The 15559-nt window shown below is 38.7% G+C and overlaps 2 protein-coding genes across 4 annotated transcripts in view; both read left to right on the forward strand.

Moving 5' to 3' along the window:
• Positions 1–2006, forward strand: part of GMCL1 (germ cell-less 1, spermatogenesis associated) — a 47390-nt gene extending 45384 nt beyond the window's left edge. For both annotated transcript variants that reach the window (XM_028496767.2, XM_007113456.4), the window contains one exon: positions 712–2006. In XM_028496767.2, the coding sequence (XP_028352568.1) occupies positions 712–840 (129 nt within the window). In that variant the 3' untranslated portion in view covers positions 841–2006. The remainder of the gene's footprint in view (positions 1–711) is intronic.
• A 4656-nt stretch (positions 2007–6662) lies between these two features.
• SNRNP27 (small nuclear ribonucleoprotein U4/U6.U5 subunit 27) lies at positions 6663–14703 on the forward strand. Of its 2 annotated transcripts, XM_007113455.3 has the most exons (6): positions 6663–6794; positions 7783–7903; positions 8865–8977; positions 9779–9858; positions 13265–13329; positions 14293–14703. In XM_007113455.3, exons 1-6 carry the CDS (start codon positions 6761–6763, stop codon positions 14345–14347), a joined length of 468 nt encoding a protein of 155 aa, XP_007113517.1. In that variant the 5' UTR covers positions 6663–6760; the 3' UTR covers positions 14348–14703. The 2 variants fall into 2 exon arrangements, with proteins under 2 accessions (XP_007113517.1, XP_028352875.1); XM_028497074.2 differs by lacking the exons at positions 13265–13329; positions 14293–14703 and adding an exon at positions 10389–13258.
• Positions 14704–15559: the final 856 nt, after the last annotated feature.

Below are 15559 nucleotides of genomic sequence, written 5' to 3' on the forward strand. Positions count from 1 at the left end.
GTTCCAGAGATCTGTAGCATGAGTGAGGGAGGGTTCCATTCGTCGCTCTCAGGTGTAGTATCAACTCCTGTCTCTAGAATTTCAGGTCATTCTCATGTGTATTGATGTAACTGAACCTGAAATTGATTTTACATGATAATGTATTTTAGGTTCCAAGAGACAAATAACATGTTTGCATTAGAGACAGTGGGAAATCTTAGACAAGAGTGGGGAGCATGCTTATTGGTGATAATAATGACTCCCCACCTTCATCCCAAGTATTTGCTATACATAAAGACCATCAGACGTTGAAGCCAAATGAGAAGTGTGTGTATTTGTGCACTGTATCTGTTCATAAAATATATAGTTACTTGATAGAAATTTTTCAGTCCTGAAAATTACTACCATTATTTATTACTTAATATATAGCTGGCTTTGTGAGCCCTCTGTGTGCATTGTCTCATTTAATCCTCAGTGTAATCATATGAGGTAGGTACTCTTATTGTCCCCTTTTACAGTGAGGAAGCTGTAGTTGAGATAAGGTCAGTGACTTGCCCAAGGTCACACAGCTAGTGGGTGAGAGTTTTGAGATTTGAGCAGTGACTCTCCGACTCCAGATGCACACTTTTAACCACCATACTAACCTTCAGTTTACTCAATTCAACAGTTTGGTTCTCTGTTTTATTTTTATAATATTACTATTATTATTAAAGCAACAAATTTGTTTTATAGGAACAAGTAGTGATGAACTTGGACAGCAGGCTTCTGATCTTCCCTTTATATATCTGCTGTAACTTCCTGTATACATCACCAGAAAAAAGAACTGAAAATAATCATCATCCAGAAAATCCAGAAAACTGAGGATCTCATCAGTTGGAAACAGTAGCACTTTGTAAACTTTTTGGCCAGCTTTAATTTAATGGCCCTGCAGATATTCACATCTAAGGTGACTAACAGTGACAAAGGCCTTATGAACTGTTCAGATAATACAGAAGACTATTCTTATCCTCATTACATTTCTATGCATATATAAAAAAACATTTTAAAGCCAAGAAAATATCTGTCAAACCGTTTGTTATAAAGATGTCGACTCATGCTTTTTAATTTGGCATCAGTAGAAAATTGCCGTAGGTAAATTTCACATTTCTCTGCGATCAAGTGTAGAGTTAATTTTTAGCTTGAACTCTGATCCTGCCTAATGTTAGTGAACCTCAATTATCCATCTGTAAGTTTTATTTTTATTTGGCTAAAAGAATGCTAAAGGAATGATTTGAATGGCTAATTATAAATGCTGTTTCAGTTGGTGTGTTTAAAGCTGTCCTTTAATTTTTTCAGCTGCTCTTTATGATTCCTCCTCCTAGTCGAATATTCTTCCAATCTATATATGTTTTTAATCATTAAATTTTTTTTCATGGTTTTGAAGACTGAGGAACTTTTTCTTTAACTTAAGCATTTTCATGCTATTTTATTTTGCTTTTTATTGATATTTAGCTTTACTAGGATTTTAACCAAAAAATCAGGTTCAGACTTTCAAATGAACTTGGATGGGGGGAAAATCAGTTGGATTCTGAGGATATTCCTTTGCCTTACATGGTCTTTTCTTGGACATTCTGTACAACTCTATTATTAGGTATTAGGTCACAGATTATTTATGTACCAAATATTACACTTTAAACATTCTCATATTCTGTGATCTTTTTATTTATGTTCAAATTTTAGTTGGGAATCCTATTTCCTACTTAAGCTCAGGACTTTCTAACCTCTGAATTGAGTGCCTTTGAGTTACACATGCTATTAGAAATCTCATAGTATGTAAATAAGGTCGGAGGATATCATATAGAAGCTGATAATAAAACATTAATGTACAAATAGACCTTATTTTTGTCAAAAATGAGATGTACATTTGTCATGATTTATATATGTTGGTTTCTTGTGTTTACTGCTATTTTGAAAATAGCCATGCTCATCGTCTTTCCAGTCAGAGTGAGTACTTTTTGTGGTTAATGTATATTTTTAGTATGTTTTAAGAGAAATGGGAATTACTTTTGTGTATCTGTACAAATAAATACCCATTTGGAAAAAAGAATAAGCTATTATATAAAATGACCAAAACAAAAAATTAGTTGAAACCAGAATTTTTTTCCAAGTTAGATTTTTTCCAATTAGATTTAGCTTTTAGAATTTATTTTTTTCTTCCCTAGTGATATGTCCATAGATTCATAAATCACTTTTGTCCTTTCAAAATTCATCCTCATGGTAAATTTAAAGGAAGCTTTTAAATGCCTTCCCTATCTCCACCCCTAGAACTGTAGTAAAAAATCCAATAATTTGGCTGTATTGAGGCTTCATTTCTTGTTTTTGTATTTGGCTATAACTATATCTCTTTCATGAGATGCTTTTGTTTTTTTCCTCTCTTATGGTAACATCAGAGGTTCCTCACCCTTACATATTAAAAAATATAAATACCAGACAAATTGAATTCTTTGAATAATTGAATTTTTCCAAATCTTGGGAGTAAAGATACTTAAAATTTGAGTATATTAGTGAGTAAAATTATTTCATTTCACTTACATGAATTAAGCAAATTGGAATTACATATGGTTCCTGTCCATTCTTTGTTTCCTGGCCAAATTGCTTATGTCATTCACAGATAAAATAATTATTTGTTCAGTCATAAGTAGGTTGTGTTCTCATTGGAGAAACTGGTAATTGTCAGCTAGTACTTCACATTGATAGTAAAGATCTGCTTTTGTTTTCTTACCAAATACTTTTAATGTTTGCATACTTTTCATTCTTTATAATTGGAATATTTTCAATAAAGTGTTAAAAGTATCAGCTGAAGTATCATATAAACTATTATATATGAAGGTGTTTGTCAGCTTTTGCCTTATAACCTTTGCCAAGTCTTTTTTTAAGCTGCAAGGGCTAGAAAACAATATTTACCCACTAATAATTATTTTTACTTGGCTATCAGTAAAGAAGAGGTCCTTAAGAGAAAATGTTCTAGAGTTCCATGCTAAATTATTAGAGATATGAGTGTACCTTTCCTTTTTTTTTTTCTTAATTTGGCTTGAAACTTAGCAAGGTAGGCAAAATTAAATGAATGTTGTAGTCATTAGCTTTTTAACCAAGTGTTTAGCAGCCAACATTTTATCGCATTTCAAGTCTTTAAATAGGATTCATTGCCATCATTAATGAGCAGATTTCAACATCAAATGCAAAATTAGGGTTACCAAGAGTCACTGAGGCTATCTAAATTTAAGTTAATTAAAATTAAATAAAATTTATTAAAATTTACTTCCTCAGTCACACTAGACCCATTGTAAGTGCTTAGTTAACCACATGTAACTAGTGTCTACCGTATTGGACAGGGCAGATATAGAATATTTCCATCATTGCAGAAACTTCTGTCCAACAAAGTTGATCTAGAATATTGGACTGTTAATGCTGAAACTGTGTCAGGAGTTATATTCCCTTAAAGATGAACCCATGTAAAGAATAGAAAGGATAATAGAGCCAGGGGTGCAAATGGTAGATAACTTGTCAATCAGCTAGAATGATGTGTTGAATCATAATTTCAAGCAATGTGGACCTAAATCACTTGACTACATTAAAAAACAAAAGTCATAGTACAGTTTCATCCTAACCACAGAGTTTGCAGTTCTTCCCAAAGTCCACGGTACAGGGATACAAAAGCAAAAAAACCTCAAACACCATCAATCACTGTTAACTAGTGGACAGACTGCATCTAATTAGGGGGGAAATTACTGACTCAACAACATGCATCCATTTGTAATGATAAAGGAGGAAACTTTTGTAAAGGCTGGTGATTTTACATAAAATAGGACTAGAAGAGGTAAAACAAAGTTTAACCAAGGCTAAAAATAGTACATTTGCAGGAATCACAGATGGTTAATGTTGATTCTTAAGTAAAGTACATACATACTTTACAGCTTGCCTTTACTGAAAAATTGCTGTCTGGTTGGGGAGGGAAGTTATAAGCAAGTGTGATCACAAGTGTTGACAGTACCCCAGCCCTACTCCACTCAAAACCCATTAAAATGGCCATTAGAATCAGAGAAACTCAGCTATTGAAAACAGGATTTTTCTTCCAGATACCGTGCTGGATAATCTGCATTCTGAGAGAGGGCAACTTGATCAGTAAATAAGGAAGCCCTAGCAGAATACAGTTTCTATCCCACATCTTTAAGGGGGAGGAGCCACTTAGAGACATACCACTTCATTTCCTGCCTATGGTTAACCTCAGGGCTGTCCCTTTAGGAAACTTACTCCTTTGGTTTTTTTCTTTCTCTTCTGTACTTTACTTTTTTTTCCTCTATACTCACACCAGTATTTTAAACATGCTTAAGTTTCTCCCATCTTTGAAAAACCTTCTACATTTACCTCCACCCACTGCCATATTTTGCCCTGCATAAGCCAAACTTCTCAAGAGGGTTATGCAGGGAATTCCCTGGTGGTCCAGTGGTTAAGACTCTGCGCTTTCACTGCCTTTCACTGCCATGGACCTGGGTTCGATCCCTGGTGGCAGAACTAAGGTCCCACAAGTCGTGTGGTGCAGCCAAAAAAAAAAAAAACGTTATACAAGTTCTCTCTCCACTGCAAAAGCCATTCACAACCCAACTCCACTAAAACTGAGTCAGCAAAGACTTTGTTGCTAAATCCTTTAGGTTAGATGTGGGGGGTTTTTTTCATTCCTTTTAACATTTAAAATTAACCGCTTTGTTCTTAAAAACAGCAGCCTTCTCTTAAAACTTCTCTGACCTCACACTCAATGGGTTTTCCTTCTCTTTCTCTGGCTCCCCCTTAGTCTCCTTTTGGGGTTCTTCCTCTAGCTGTCTCCAGGCCCTTTTCTCTCAGCCTCCCCAGGGTGGTTTCATGCAGTCTCATGGCTTCAAATGAACATCTATGTTCTGACGATTCCTTTTTTTGGAATCAAAAAATCAGCCTAGATCTCTCTTCCAAGCTCCAGATACACATCTAGTTGGCATCTCCTTTTGGATGTTCAGAATGGCACCTCAGATTAGTATGTCCAAGATCTGAACATATGGTCTTTACCCAAAACTTACATTATGTGCCTTAGCAAATGATGCTACCATCTACCCAGTTGCACAAACCAGAAACCTGGATGTCATTGTTGAATCTTATAATTCTCTCAATTCTCTGCCTCCAAAAATCAAGTTTTTCCAGTTTTATCAATTACTTCTCAAATTCAGCCACTTTTCACCTTACCTACTGATACCACTCTAGTACAGACCACTGGAGTTTCCAATCTAGATTATTGTACCATCCTCCCTAGGTGTTCTCCCCCTGTAGTCGAGTCTCCAGTTAACCCAAAGTGTTCTCTGAATAAATTCAAATGTGATTCCCTCCGGTCCTCAAAACCCTTCAAAGGCTATTGCTTTTGCCTCAGAATAACTCTACCATAGCTTACAAGGCTTCTAGTCTTGTCTTTACATTTCACTCTTTGCTGCCTAGGTGGCTGCCATACTTCTTTAGTTCTCTACTTTTAGCCTGTCTGTTCCCTTGCCTCTTGCCCTGGCATACGCAGTCTCCTCTGCCCAGACAATCTCTTCCACCTGTCCACACCACAAAAGTCACCCCATTTGACCTGGCTGATTTCTACTCATCCCTAAGGTCTCGTTTGGACATCATTTCCTCCTGGAAACTTTTCTTGAGAAGCTTTCCCCTCAAACCAGTTAGGTACCCACTTTATGTGCATTCATAATATCTTGTTCTGCCCCTCTCAATGCATCTTGACACTACTTGTTTGTATCCCTCACTGGACTGCAAGCTACTCAAGAGCAGAGTTGTTTTTTTCATTGATTAATCCTCTGGCACATAGGTGTGCAATAAACATTTGTGTGAATAATTGTATTAATCATGCCTTTTTTATTTCTTTCATTTTCTGCTGTTTTGACATCTGGGGCCTTGCCGAGACTGCCCTTCCCAGGGCTAGCTAATTTCTAGAGACAGCAAAAGACTCCCCTTCTGAGTGTGCCTTTCATATGCAAACCAGCCAGGGGAAAGCCCGTACTCTCCAACCACCTCCTTTATCAAGCTCACAAGCCAAGGCATTTTTCCTCTGCTATAATGACCCCAGGGCCAGGTAACAACAGCTCTGGACAGCCCCTAAATCCCAAGGCCGGCTGTAATTATTCAAACTAGTCAGTCTTAAACCTACTTAGCCTGCTTCCCAGCCTCTGCTATTCCCTCCCACAAAACTCAGTAGAAGCTCTCAACCATGCTTTCTTTCCCCTTTCCCCCTCTGCCTCCTGACCCACCCTAGTTCTTCCCTGGGTGGACTTAAAACTATTTGCGTATGCTATGCTTACAACTGGTTTGGTATGAAATATTTTATGCATGTGGACAAGACAGTCGGAAAGAAAAATGGGGGGTGGAGGAGTGAGAACTGTGTGGTTTATATATGGCTTTTTCCAGACATTTCTATAATAACATCAGGCAACACATTTTAACGCCCACCGTGGACAAAGAAGATGGGGAAGCCACCTCGAAACGGGGGTTGAAAGAGCAGACAGGACAACTCCACTCTCAACGAAAACTCCGGGCTCGGAAGAGGGGGCATCGGGCCGCGGCCGCGTGATTCTGCGCAAGCGCAGCACCGCCCGCCTTCCTTAGAAGCCGGAACCCCGGCGACTCATTTCGACGCTTCCCGGGCTGCAGGGAAAGCTCAGTTCCCCGCCCTCCCGGAAGTTGTTGCACAGTCGTTTCCGGGGCGGCGTGAAGTTGGGGAGGACTCCGAATGGGTCGCAGCCGCAGCCGGTCCCCGCGGAGGGGTGAGTCCAGAAGCAGTTCTGAGGGCCTGGGGCTCGGTCGAAGACACGTCCCGCCTTTTGTTCCCAGTCCAAGGGCCGCGGAGCGGGGGAACCTTTTCTCAGGAGGAGAAGAGAGGGGGTGGATGGGGAACGAAGACCTGGGCCCTACACGCTTCAGCCCTCGGATTTGAAGGCAGTTTTTTTTCCCAAGTTGGGGTTTCGCCGACTCTTTGTCACCCTCATACAGTAACTTTTGTTGTACTTGTGGCTGGGGAATGTAGGCCACGGTTCCCTTAATTTCTGGGTGACCGACTGCAAGTCATTCAGCCTTCCTGCGTCCGAGTTCCCGTAATTAGACATTGGGGGTAATATTGCTTACCTTTAAAAACTGAAGTGAGAATTGATGCCACACTGCGTTACACTCAGCATGTGATACCGCCAGGTTCTTAAATGCTCAGGGTTTCCTTCCCAGTTTATAGTAGGGAAATCGACGGTTAGGAGTTTGCGTGCAGGAAGCTCACCTCGTAATGTCTTCTGGCCCCAGCCCCATGAAGGGGGTAGTGAGAGGTAGAGAAGCCAGGACTTGGATCGGGAGATGTCACGTAGTCCCTTGATTCTGCCCCCTCGTTAGTTTTTATCACCTTCAGCTAATCAGGGTTGATCTTAAATGAGCCCTCGAGCCACAAAGGGCTATTGAGCACTTAACATGTTCTCAATCGGAATTGAGAACTGCTGTTTAAGTGTCGAATACACACCGGATTTCCTTGATTTAATGCGGAAAAAAGAAAGAATAAAGTGTCCTTTTTTTAATAATGAGCACATGTTGACATGCTGATAGTTTGGATATATTGGGTTAAATCTATACTGTTAAAATTAATTTCATGCGTCTTTTTTACTTTTTTAATGTGACATCTAGAAATGGCGCGCATTATATTACTATTGGTCTGTGTGCAGCATCCAGTAGATGTTGGATGTAATTTTCGGCTCTACAATTTTGTGTTTATATTAGAGCGTAGGCGGTCCCGGTCCACCTCCCGAGAGAGAGAACGCAGGCGCCGAGAAAGGTCCCGGTCCCGAGAGCGAGATCGGAGAAGAAGCCGGTCTCGATCCCCACACAGAAGACGGTCCAGGTAAGTGCAGAAAATAACCAGAAGTTTTACCACAACTTTGTAGTCGCTGCGCTTGACTCTGTTGTTATCACTTACAAGGGCACTTATAATTTCATGAAATGAGGGGAACTTTATCTCACTTTATTCTAAACCTAACATTCCCATTGATAAAATGGGGTTGATAACATTCCACATAGTAGAGTTGCCATGAGGAGTAAATGAGAAATAATACATGAAACGCGCTTAGCTTAGCAAGAGTAAGAAATAAGTGTTTTGTATTTTTGTCTTGTTTTTTTTATTAACTTTTGGTGATAATAATTTATTCAAGTATATAATCAAGAATGTGAGATCTTGGAAGAATCTTAGAAGTGGACTCTGATTTTTTTTTTTAATAAATTTATATATTAATTTGTTTATTTTTGGCCACGTTTGGTCTTTGTTGCTGCATGCAGGCTTCTTATTGTGGTGGCTTCTCTTGTTGCGGAGCATCGGCTCTAGGCACGCAGGCGTCAGTAGCTGTGGCTCACGGGCTCTAGAGCGCAGGCTCAGTAGCTGTGGCGCACGGGCTTAGTTGCTCCATGGCATGTGGGATCTTCCTGGCCCAGGGATCGATCCCATGTCCCCTGCATTGGCAGGCGGATTCTTAACCACTGCGCCGCCAGGGAAGTCCTTGGACTCTGGTTCTTAATAAGCATCAGACACATTTGTTTGTTTCGTTGCTTTTTTCTGCCTTACAGAAAAATTTGTTGCCCTAGCTATACTGAGCATAACTGATGCTTAAACAATAAATAATGTTTTGCTAACAATCAGGGCCTAGGCAGAACTTTCTTCCTCATTCTGCTTTGGGGAACAAATTCCTGGTGCTCTAGAGCCTGACTTTTGTTCAGCCTTTACCTTGCAGGCACTCATGTATATCTGTGCTCATCAACACAAGTCGCCAGGTATGTCTCTGTTTCTGGCATCTTTACTTATTAAATTTTAGGTCCCCAAGACGACATAGATCCACATCTCCTTCCCCTTCTCGATTAAAAGAAAGAAGAGATGAGGAGAAGAAAGAAACAAAAGAAACAAAGAGCAAAGAACGTCAGATAACTGGTAATGTTATTGGATAAATAACTGTAGGAAAAGTATAGCCATGTTTAGATAACTTCAGTTATGATAAAAGTATAATTTTTGAACATTTAACTATTAAGTTTTTTATAGTGTTCATTGCATGTAGTTTTGAGATGTTGTTTTAATTGTACCTTAGTTGCTGGTTATCTGGTGTTCTGGATACAAGAAGGACAGTTTAAAACATGAGAATATCATATTTTGGAAGTATCGTCGAAACTAGTATTCTGTCTGATATTAAAGGTGGTCCTTCCTAAAGACTCCAAGCATGTCCTTTTTTAAATATTTATTTATTTATTTTTGGCTGTGTTGGGTCTTCGTTGCCGAGTGGGGGCTACCCTTCATTGCAGTGCGTGGGCTTCTCATTGCGGTGGGCTCTCTTGTTGTGGAGCACGGGCTCCAGGCACGTGGGCTTCAGTAGTTGTGGCTCGCAGGCTCTAGAGCGCCGGCTCAGCAGTTGTGGTGCACGGGCTTAGTTGCTCCGAGGCATGTGGGATCCTCCCGGACCAGGGATCGAACCTGTGTCCCCTGCATTGGCAGGCAGATTCCTATCCCCTGTGCCACTAGGGAAGCCCCCAAGCATGTCCTTTTAAGCAGTCTCTTACGATGGAGGATGGAGAGCACAGTCCTTCCTTGCCCCTTAAGTTATATGCTATCCAAATTGAGTTTCTTTCATTAAACTCAAGTCTTTAGCTAATTGTTTAGTATATTCTCTGCTGGTAAGCCACCTCTCTTTTTATATGTATAGAATGATAGAGTTTAAAATTTTATCACTTATTTTTGTAGAGGAAGACTTGGAGGGCAAAACAGAGGAAGAAATAGAAATGATGAAGTTAATGGGATTTGCCTCCTTTGACTCCACAAAAGTAAGTAAAACATGTAGCCAGTTAAGTATTCTTATTTGAATTGATCTGTCCCATTTTTCCATATTATTTTACTATCACTTGTAATTTCTTCCACTGATACAAGTTTTTTGTTAGAAGACAGTAACTATCTGTGTGAAGGGATTTGAAAGCAAAGAGAAGGAAGTGGTGAGCTGCCATTGGAATTCAGGGAGTATTTGCCTGGGATATTTGAGTTAGATCTTAAAGGGCCAGTAGAGGTGATCAGACAAAGAAGAGGAGGAAGATCATTTGAAGTAGAGGGAAAAGCGCATGACAATGCCATGTAGGCATTAAAGAGCATAGAGTATTGTGGGAATTTCAAATTCAGTGACTAGTGAAAGCATGTTGGTGGGCTGGTGGCTACGAATGAGGCTAGAAATAGAGGTGGGAGTCAAATCGCAGAAGGCTTGTGATATCCTTAGCCATGCTGAGGAACTTAGAGGTGATTCTTTAGGTAATGAGAGGAAGCAGTGGTTTTTAAGCAAGGGAGTAACAGATTATATGTGTTTTAGAATGATGATCTGGGGCTTCATGGAGAACAAATGAGAGGCTGAGAGAACTGCCGTCGTGCAGTGAAAGATGATGAAGGCCTGAACTGAGAAGAGGGGCTGGAATATTGAGAACCATTCAGGAACCAGAGTTAGTGGTGGTGGGATGGAGGTGAGTAGTCAGTGATGACTCTGAACTGTCAGGCTGATAGGGTTAACCAAAGAAAGGATTATAGGAAGGGGAAATGCTGTGAAACAGAACAAAGCGCAGCTGCCAGATAAAGATGGCATTGAGTAGTTGCATGCATATCTCATAGCTCAGAAGAGGGGTTGACAGGAGTTTGAATGCTCTCTAGCTCTGATCATAATCCTGGAGAGAATCAGGAAGTCGGGGAGGCAAAAGCGGGAGGGATTGTGGAGAGGGAGATGAAGAGAGGGAGGTGGGAGAGAGATAGGGAGATAGGGAAGTACGGCAAAGGGGAGATGGAGGGAGAGAGGAAATTGAATGAAGAGAGAAGGGAGGATAGAGAGAGGAAGCTAGTAAGGATAGGCAGGGAGAGTGTATGTGGAGAGAGAGAAAATATATTTTTAAAACTTTCTTTTATAGAATTTTAAGTCCTTTTAATTTTGCAAATTGAAGTTGAAATTTTTGAGGAGAGTTGTCAAAAATAATCCACTTCCCCTAATCTTGTGTTCCATTGAGTTGTGAATGGAGTGGGGTAATCTCAGATGCTGTAAGAGTTTCTTTCTAACTGATGTGATTATATGGGGCTCCCATGTATTTTTTTAAATGACAGTGTATGACCTAAGAGGAGTACCAGAGGCATGACTGTTTTGAGGTGAGAAAATTAAGAATGCGCTCTTGTTCTCACAAATGGTTATGTGAACCCCATTTTAGAATTTAGTGCAGTTTATGTCTCAGGTTTTTTTCTTGAATATACCAAACCCTTATTTGTTATTCAAAAGAGCATTTTATAAGTGAACTGGTTTATTAATACATATATTGGGTGAATAAAAATATCTCCAAAATGAGACAACTAAATTTTACTGTTTTTAGAATAGTGAAGGACCTTCACTATTAGAATTCTTTTCTCTTTTGGTTTTACTGTTGCCAGATGTTATGTTTGAAATTCCTGAGAATCAGATGTAAAGATGGAGCCACTTCTTTTAAATGTAGTCTTTTAAATGTTTGTGTATAAAGGAGAAATTAGGTGAGAATTTATAGATCCCATAAAAATTATGGAGTACCACAAGAACAAATGATGTCAGTTGTTTTTTTAATGACATCTACAAGGATGTTAATTTAATTCGTATGCAGTTGGCTTCATGCCTATCAGTTACAAAGTCTCTCAGCTCATTTGTATTTTTCAGTAATGTGTATCTTGTGATATTTCATCATTAATCTATGGTGGAACCTCTTCATATGCCAATGTAGTCACTTATTTTCCCTTCCATTTTAGCATTCTAGAAAGTTTCAGAGTTTGGTTATGCTTATTAATGGATAATTTTCTATTCCAGCATGTAAATGAGGGCAAATAATATACAACTCTGCAAATAGTTTTCAAAAATCAGAAAGCCTTTAGTAATTGAACTTAGTAAAAAGGTTAACATCATTTACTTTTTTTCCAAGTCATGCCTACCTCCTGTTCTTGGGAGGTTAAAATAATACACCTTAAGTGATTTACTCAGTATTCCCCCGCCCCCCAAAATGCAGTGAAAACAGGAATAGAAAAGGAAGACCAAATATACTTGTTTTAGCTCAACTTCAAATATATACCTCACCTGTGCATGCCAGTGGATAAGAATCCTTTTTTTTGGCCTAACACAGATATCTAATAAGTATGCTAAACAGGGTACACACCCGTGAGTAATAATAGGGGAGGGAGATTATGTGTGTGTTCCTGCACATGCACTCATGGTGGCATTAACAGTGTTAGCAGTGTTCATACATTTAACAGTCATTTTCTGAGTACCTGCAAGTGCAGTAGCCTAGGATGTGACAGTTGCAAAGGTCACTCACACCCATATCCCTCCATCAAGCTCCATATGAGCTTGCAGTCTGATGGGAAATAACATCATGTATATGATGTTATACATCATGATCATGCAGAGTAGAAAATGCAGGATATTGTGAGGAAAGCACAGTTAACATTCTTTGGGAGTTAGAGAAGAGGGTGCTTCCTGGCAGCTGGATCATTTGAATTGGGCCTTGAAGGATGCATAAGAACCAGATGGTTGAAGATTGGATGGGGGTTGGGAAGGCAATTCAGGCATGAGGAACAGAAAGTGGAACAGGTTGAATCAAAAGACCCATAAAGGAATTACTGAAAAAAAAAAGTCCGAGATACAAGTGATACCACGTTAGCATCTGTTATTCTGATTCTTGATTTAAAAATCAAAATTTCAAGGCCTGTGTAAGAAATGGGATTTAGATAGGAATGGTGACTGATTTGAGAATGCCATCAGTTAAGGTCATAAGTTAAATTTTTGTGAATGGATTTTTCTAGAGAAAATATCCATAACTTGTATTTGGTTTTGAAGAATTCTTTGACCAGAAAAGGTGAGGCTCTGCTACCCAATTTCCCTGTATGTCTTGCACATAATACATATACCATGAGTGTTTGTTGGTTTGAATATTGGTTTATTTGCTTATGTGTGACTATAAAAAATGGGAACAGAGAGTTACAACGCTTGGGAGATTATGGGATATCATCAGGATCTGAAAATTCTTTCACTCATTGGATTACCTCATGCTTAAATGAATCTTGCCATTTAAGAGGGTCTGTGGGATGCAGCTCTTTGATCAAGGCATATAATATGTTCTTTCTCTGGTGTGTTGTTTGCTCGTTTGTTTGTGTGTGTGTTTTGTTTTTTGGTTTTTGTTTCTTGCTTTTCTCCAGGGGAAAAAGGTGGATGGCTCTGTAAATGCCTATGCCATAAATGTGTCTCAGAAGAGGAAGTATAGGTATGCATAGCTGCCATTATTATGTTTGAAGTAATATAAATTATATGCTTGGGAAAGAATTTTTTATGGGATAATGATGTAGGAAATGTAGCAGTTTTCCAAACAGTCCCTTACTTTAATAGTTTCCATATTGTCCCTTGTTTTAATCTTCCTTGTTTATATTCTTGTATGTTAAAATAGTTTCACATTTACATGTGAACTAATAACTATTATAAAGAAGGGTAGTTGGCTTAAATATTTTAGGGCTCTAAGTATTTCTTTCTTCAAAATAACATAGTCTCAAGTCTTTAGGCTTTAATTTCATTATAATTATAGATTTTAAAATAGATTCCTCCTGAATTATTTACCTAAATTGATTGTATAAGGATTTTAACTGTAAATGTCCTTCTGTTAAATATAGGTATATTTTATTAATACCACAGAACAAACCAATCCATACTTGAAATCTCACTGAACGAATGGAAAAGTCAAGACATCTTCAAACATTGCCTTTCTCTCTGCATTTATCACTGATAAAAAACTAGTATTCCAATTAATTTAGAATATGAATAGTGTGATTTGAGACTGCTGTGAGTTAAAGTACCAGAATCATCAACAGTCCATTGTAAAATTACCTTCAATTAAGGTCTTATGGGGAGAACTAGTACAGTGTGAAATCAGATTTGCTTGATGGGTATGCATTTTGAAACTCTTCTCTATTTCCTTAAACTAGCTAGGTGTTTAGTGTTACCTAAAATAAATATGGATTTTCAGTTGATTTTTTTAAAGTCTGTAGAATCTTCCCAAATAATATTGAAAGTATATTTCTGTACCTCTATTTGGATTTTAACTTTGAATACTTCTTGCCCTAGACTTTGCCATTTTAAAAATGGTTTGTAGGTTTAATTTCTGAAGCAAGTGATTACTTCTTTTATAAGACGAATCCAGAATTTTTTTTAATAACAATTAATTTTCTCATCATAGGCAGTACATGAATCGAAAAGGTGGATTCAACAGACCTTTGGATTTCATTGCATGAGAATTGAAATATCGAAGAATGATTTTTTCCCCTCATCTTTATCAGAACAGTGGATTTTGTATTTTGTATTTAATATGCATCAAAAACAGGATCACAGTCCCTCCTCCTTGTAAAGTAAGAAAATTTTATTTATGATGTGTGTAGTTCACTTACCCTGCCTCAAAAAAAAGGTTAAATATTACATTTTTTTTCCTTTAGGAAATTTCATTTGGGGTAGTCGTCAACCCCATTTTTTTGTCCTTATTCCTATGGAAACTGTATATGTCTTCTTCTTGGATGCTCTTTATGACTTTTTAAAACACATAAGAGTAATTTGGAAGTAAGTTTCTCAAATAAAGCAATATTTTTACCCTTTTGTATTTGATACTTTTATTACTAGGTAAAAGAATCTCCCTACACGTTTTCTTTTTTCATACATAGATTTAGATACTGTGATTCTTTATAGTTTAAAAATTAGAAGAATGAAAAAGTATAACTGGATTTTTGTATCTTCTGTGTTTTTTGCCCCCCAAATACCATTTTCCCCCAACAGAAAAGCAATACATGCTTATTATTTTAAAAATTAAAAAAAAAAACAAAAAACTTGAGAGAAATCAGAAAGTAGGGGGAAAAAGCCAAAAATCAGCCAATAATCTACCACCAGAATATTAATATTTTGGTATATGTTTTTCCAGGCTCCTATGGGTATGTATTTCTTGCCCCTACCCAAAGAGATCAGAATGTTTATGCTGCTCTCTTTTACTAACCCTTATACTCCCATGTACTGTGAACTTTTTTTTTTGGCTGCATTGGGTTTTTGTTGCTGCACATGGGCTATCTCCATTTGCGGCGAGCTGGGGCCACTCTCTGTTGCAGTGTGCGGGCTTCTTCTTGCGGTGGCTTCTCTTGTTGCAGAGCGTGGGCTCTAGGCACGCAGGCTTCAGTAGTCGTGGCTCGCGGGCTCTAGAGCGCAGGCTCAGTAGTTGTGGTGCACGGGCTTAGCTGCTCCGTGGCATGTGGGATCTTCCCAGACCAGGGCTCAAACCCGTGTCCCCTGCATTGGCAGGCAGGTTCTTAACCACTGCGCCACCAGGGAAGCCCATACTGTGAACATTTTTTTATTTTGGTTTTTGTTTTTTGGTTTTTGGTTTTTTTTTTTGTTTTTGCGGTACGCGGGCCTCTCACTGCTGGGGCCTCTCCCGTTGCGGAGCACAGGCTCCGGACGCGCAGGCT

Source organism: Physeter macrocephalus, chromosome 12 (genome assembly GCF_002837175.3).
Source record: "Physeter macrocephalus isolate SW-GA chromosome 12, ASM283717v5, whole genome shotgun sequence".
In the NCBI taxonomy this organism is placed as follows: domain Eukaryota; kingdom Metazoa; phylum Chordata; class Mammalia; order Artiodactyla; family Physeteridae; genus Physeter; species Physeter macrocephalus.

Coding starts and splice junctions, on each gene's coding strand:
- SNRNP27 (XM_007113455.3), top strand. CDS start 6,761: ATGGGTCGCAGCCGCAGCCGGTCCCCGCGGAGGG. Junction 6,795..7,782: donor CAGCCGGTCCCCGCGGAGGG/GTGAGTCCAGAA, acceptor TGTTTATATTAG/AGCGTAGGCGGTCCCGGTCC. Junction 9,859..13,264: donor CCTCCTTTGACTCCACAAAA/GTAAGTAAAACA, acceptor GCTTTTCTCCAG/GGGAAAAAGGTGGATGGCTC.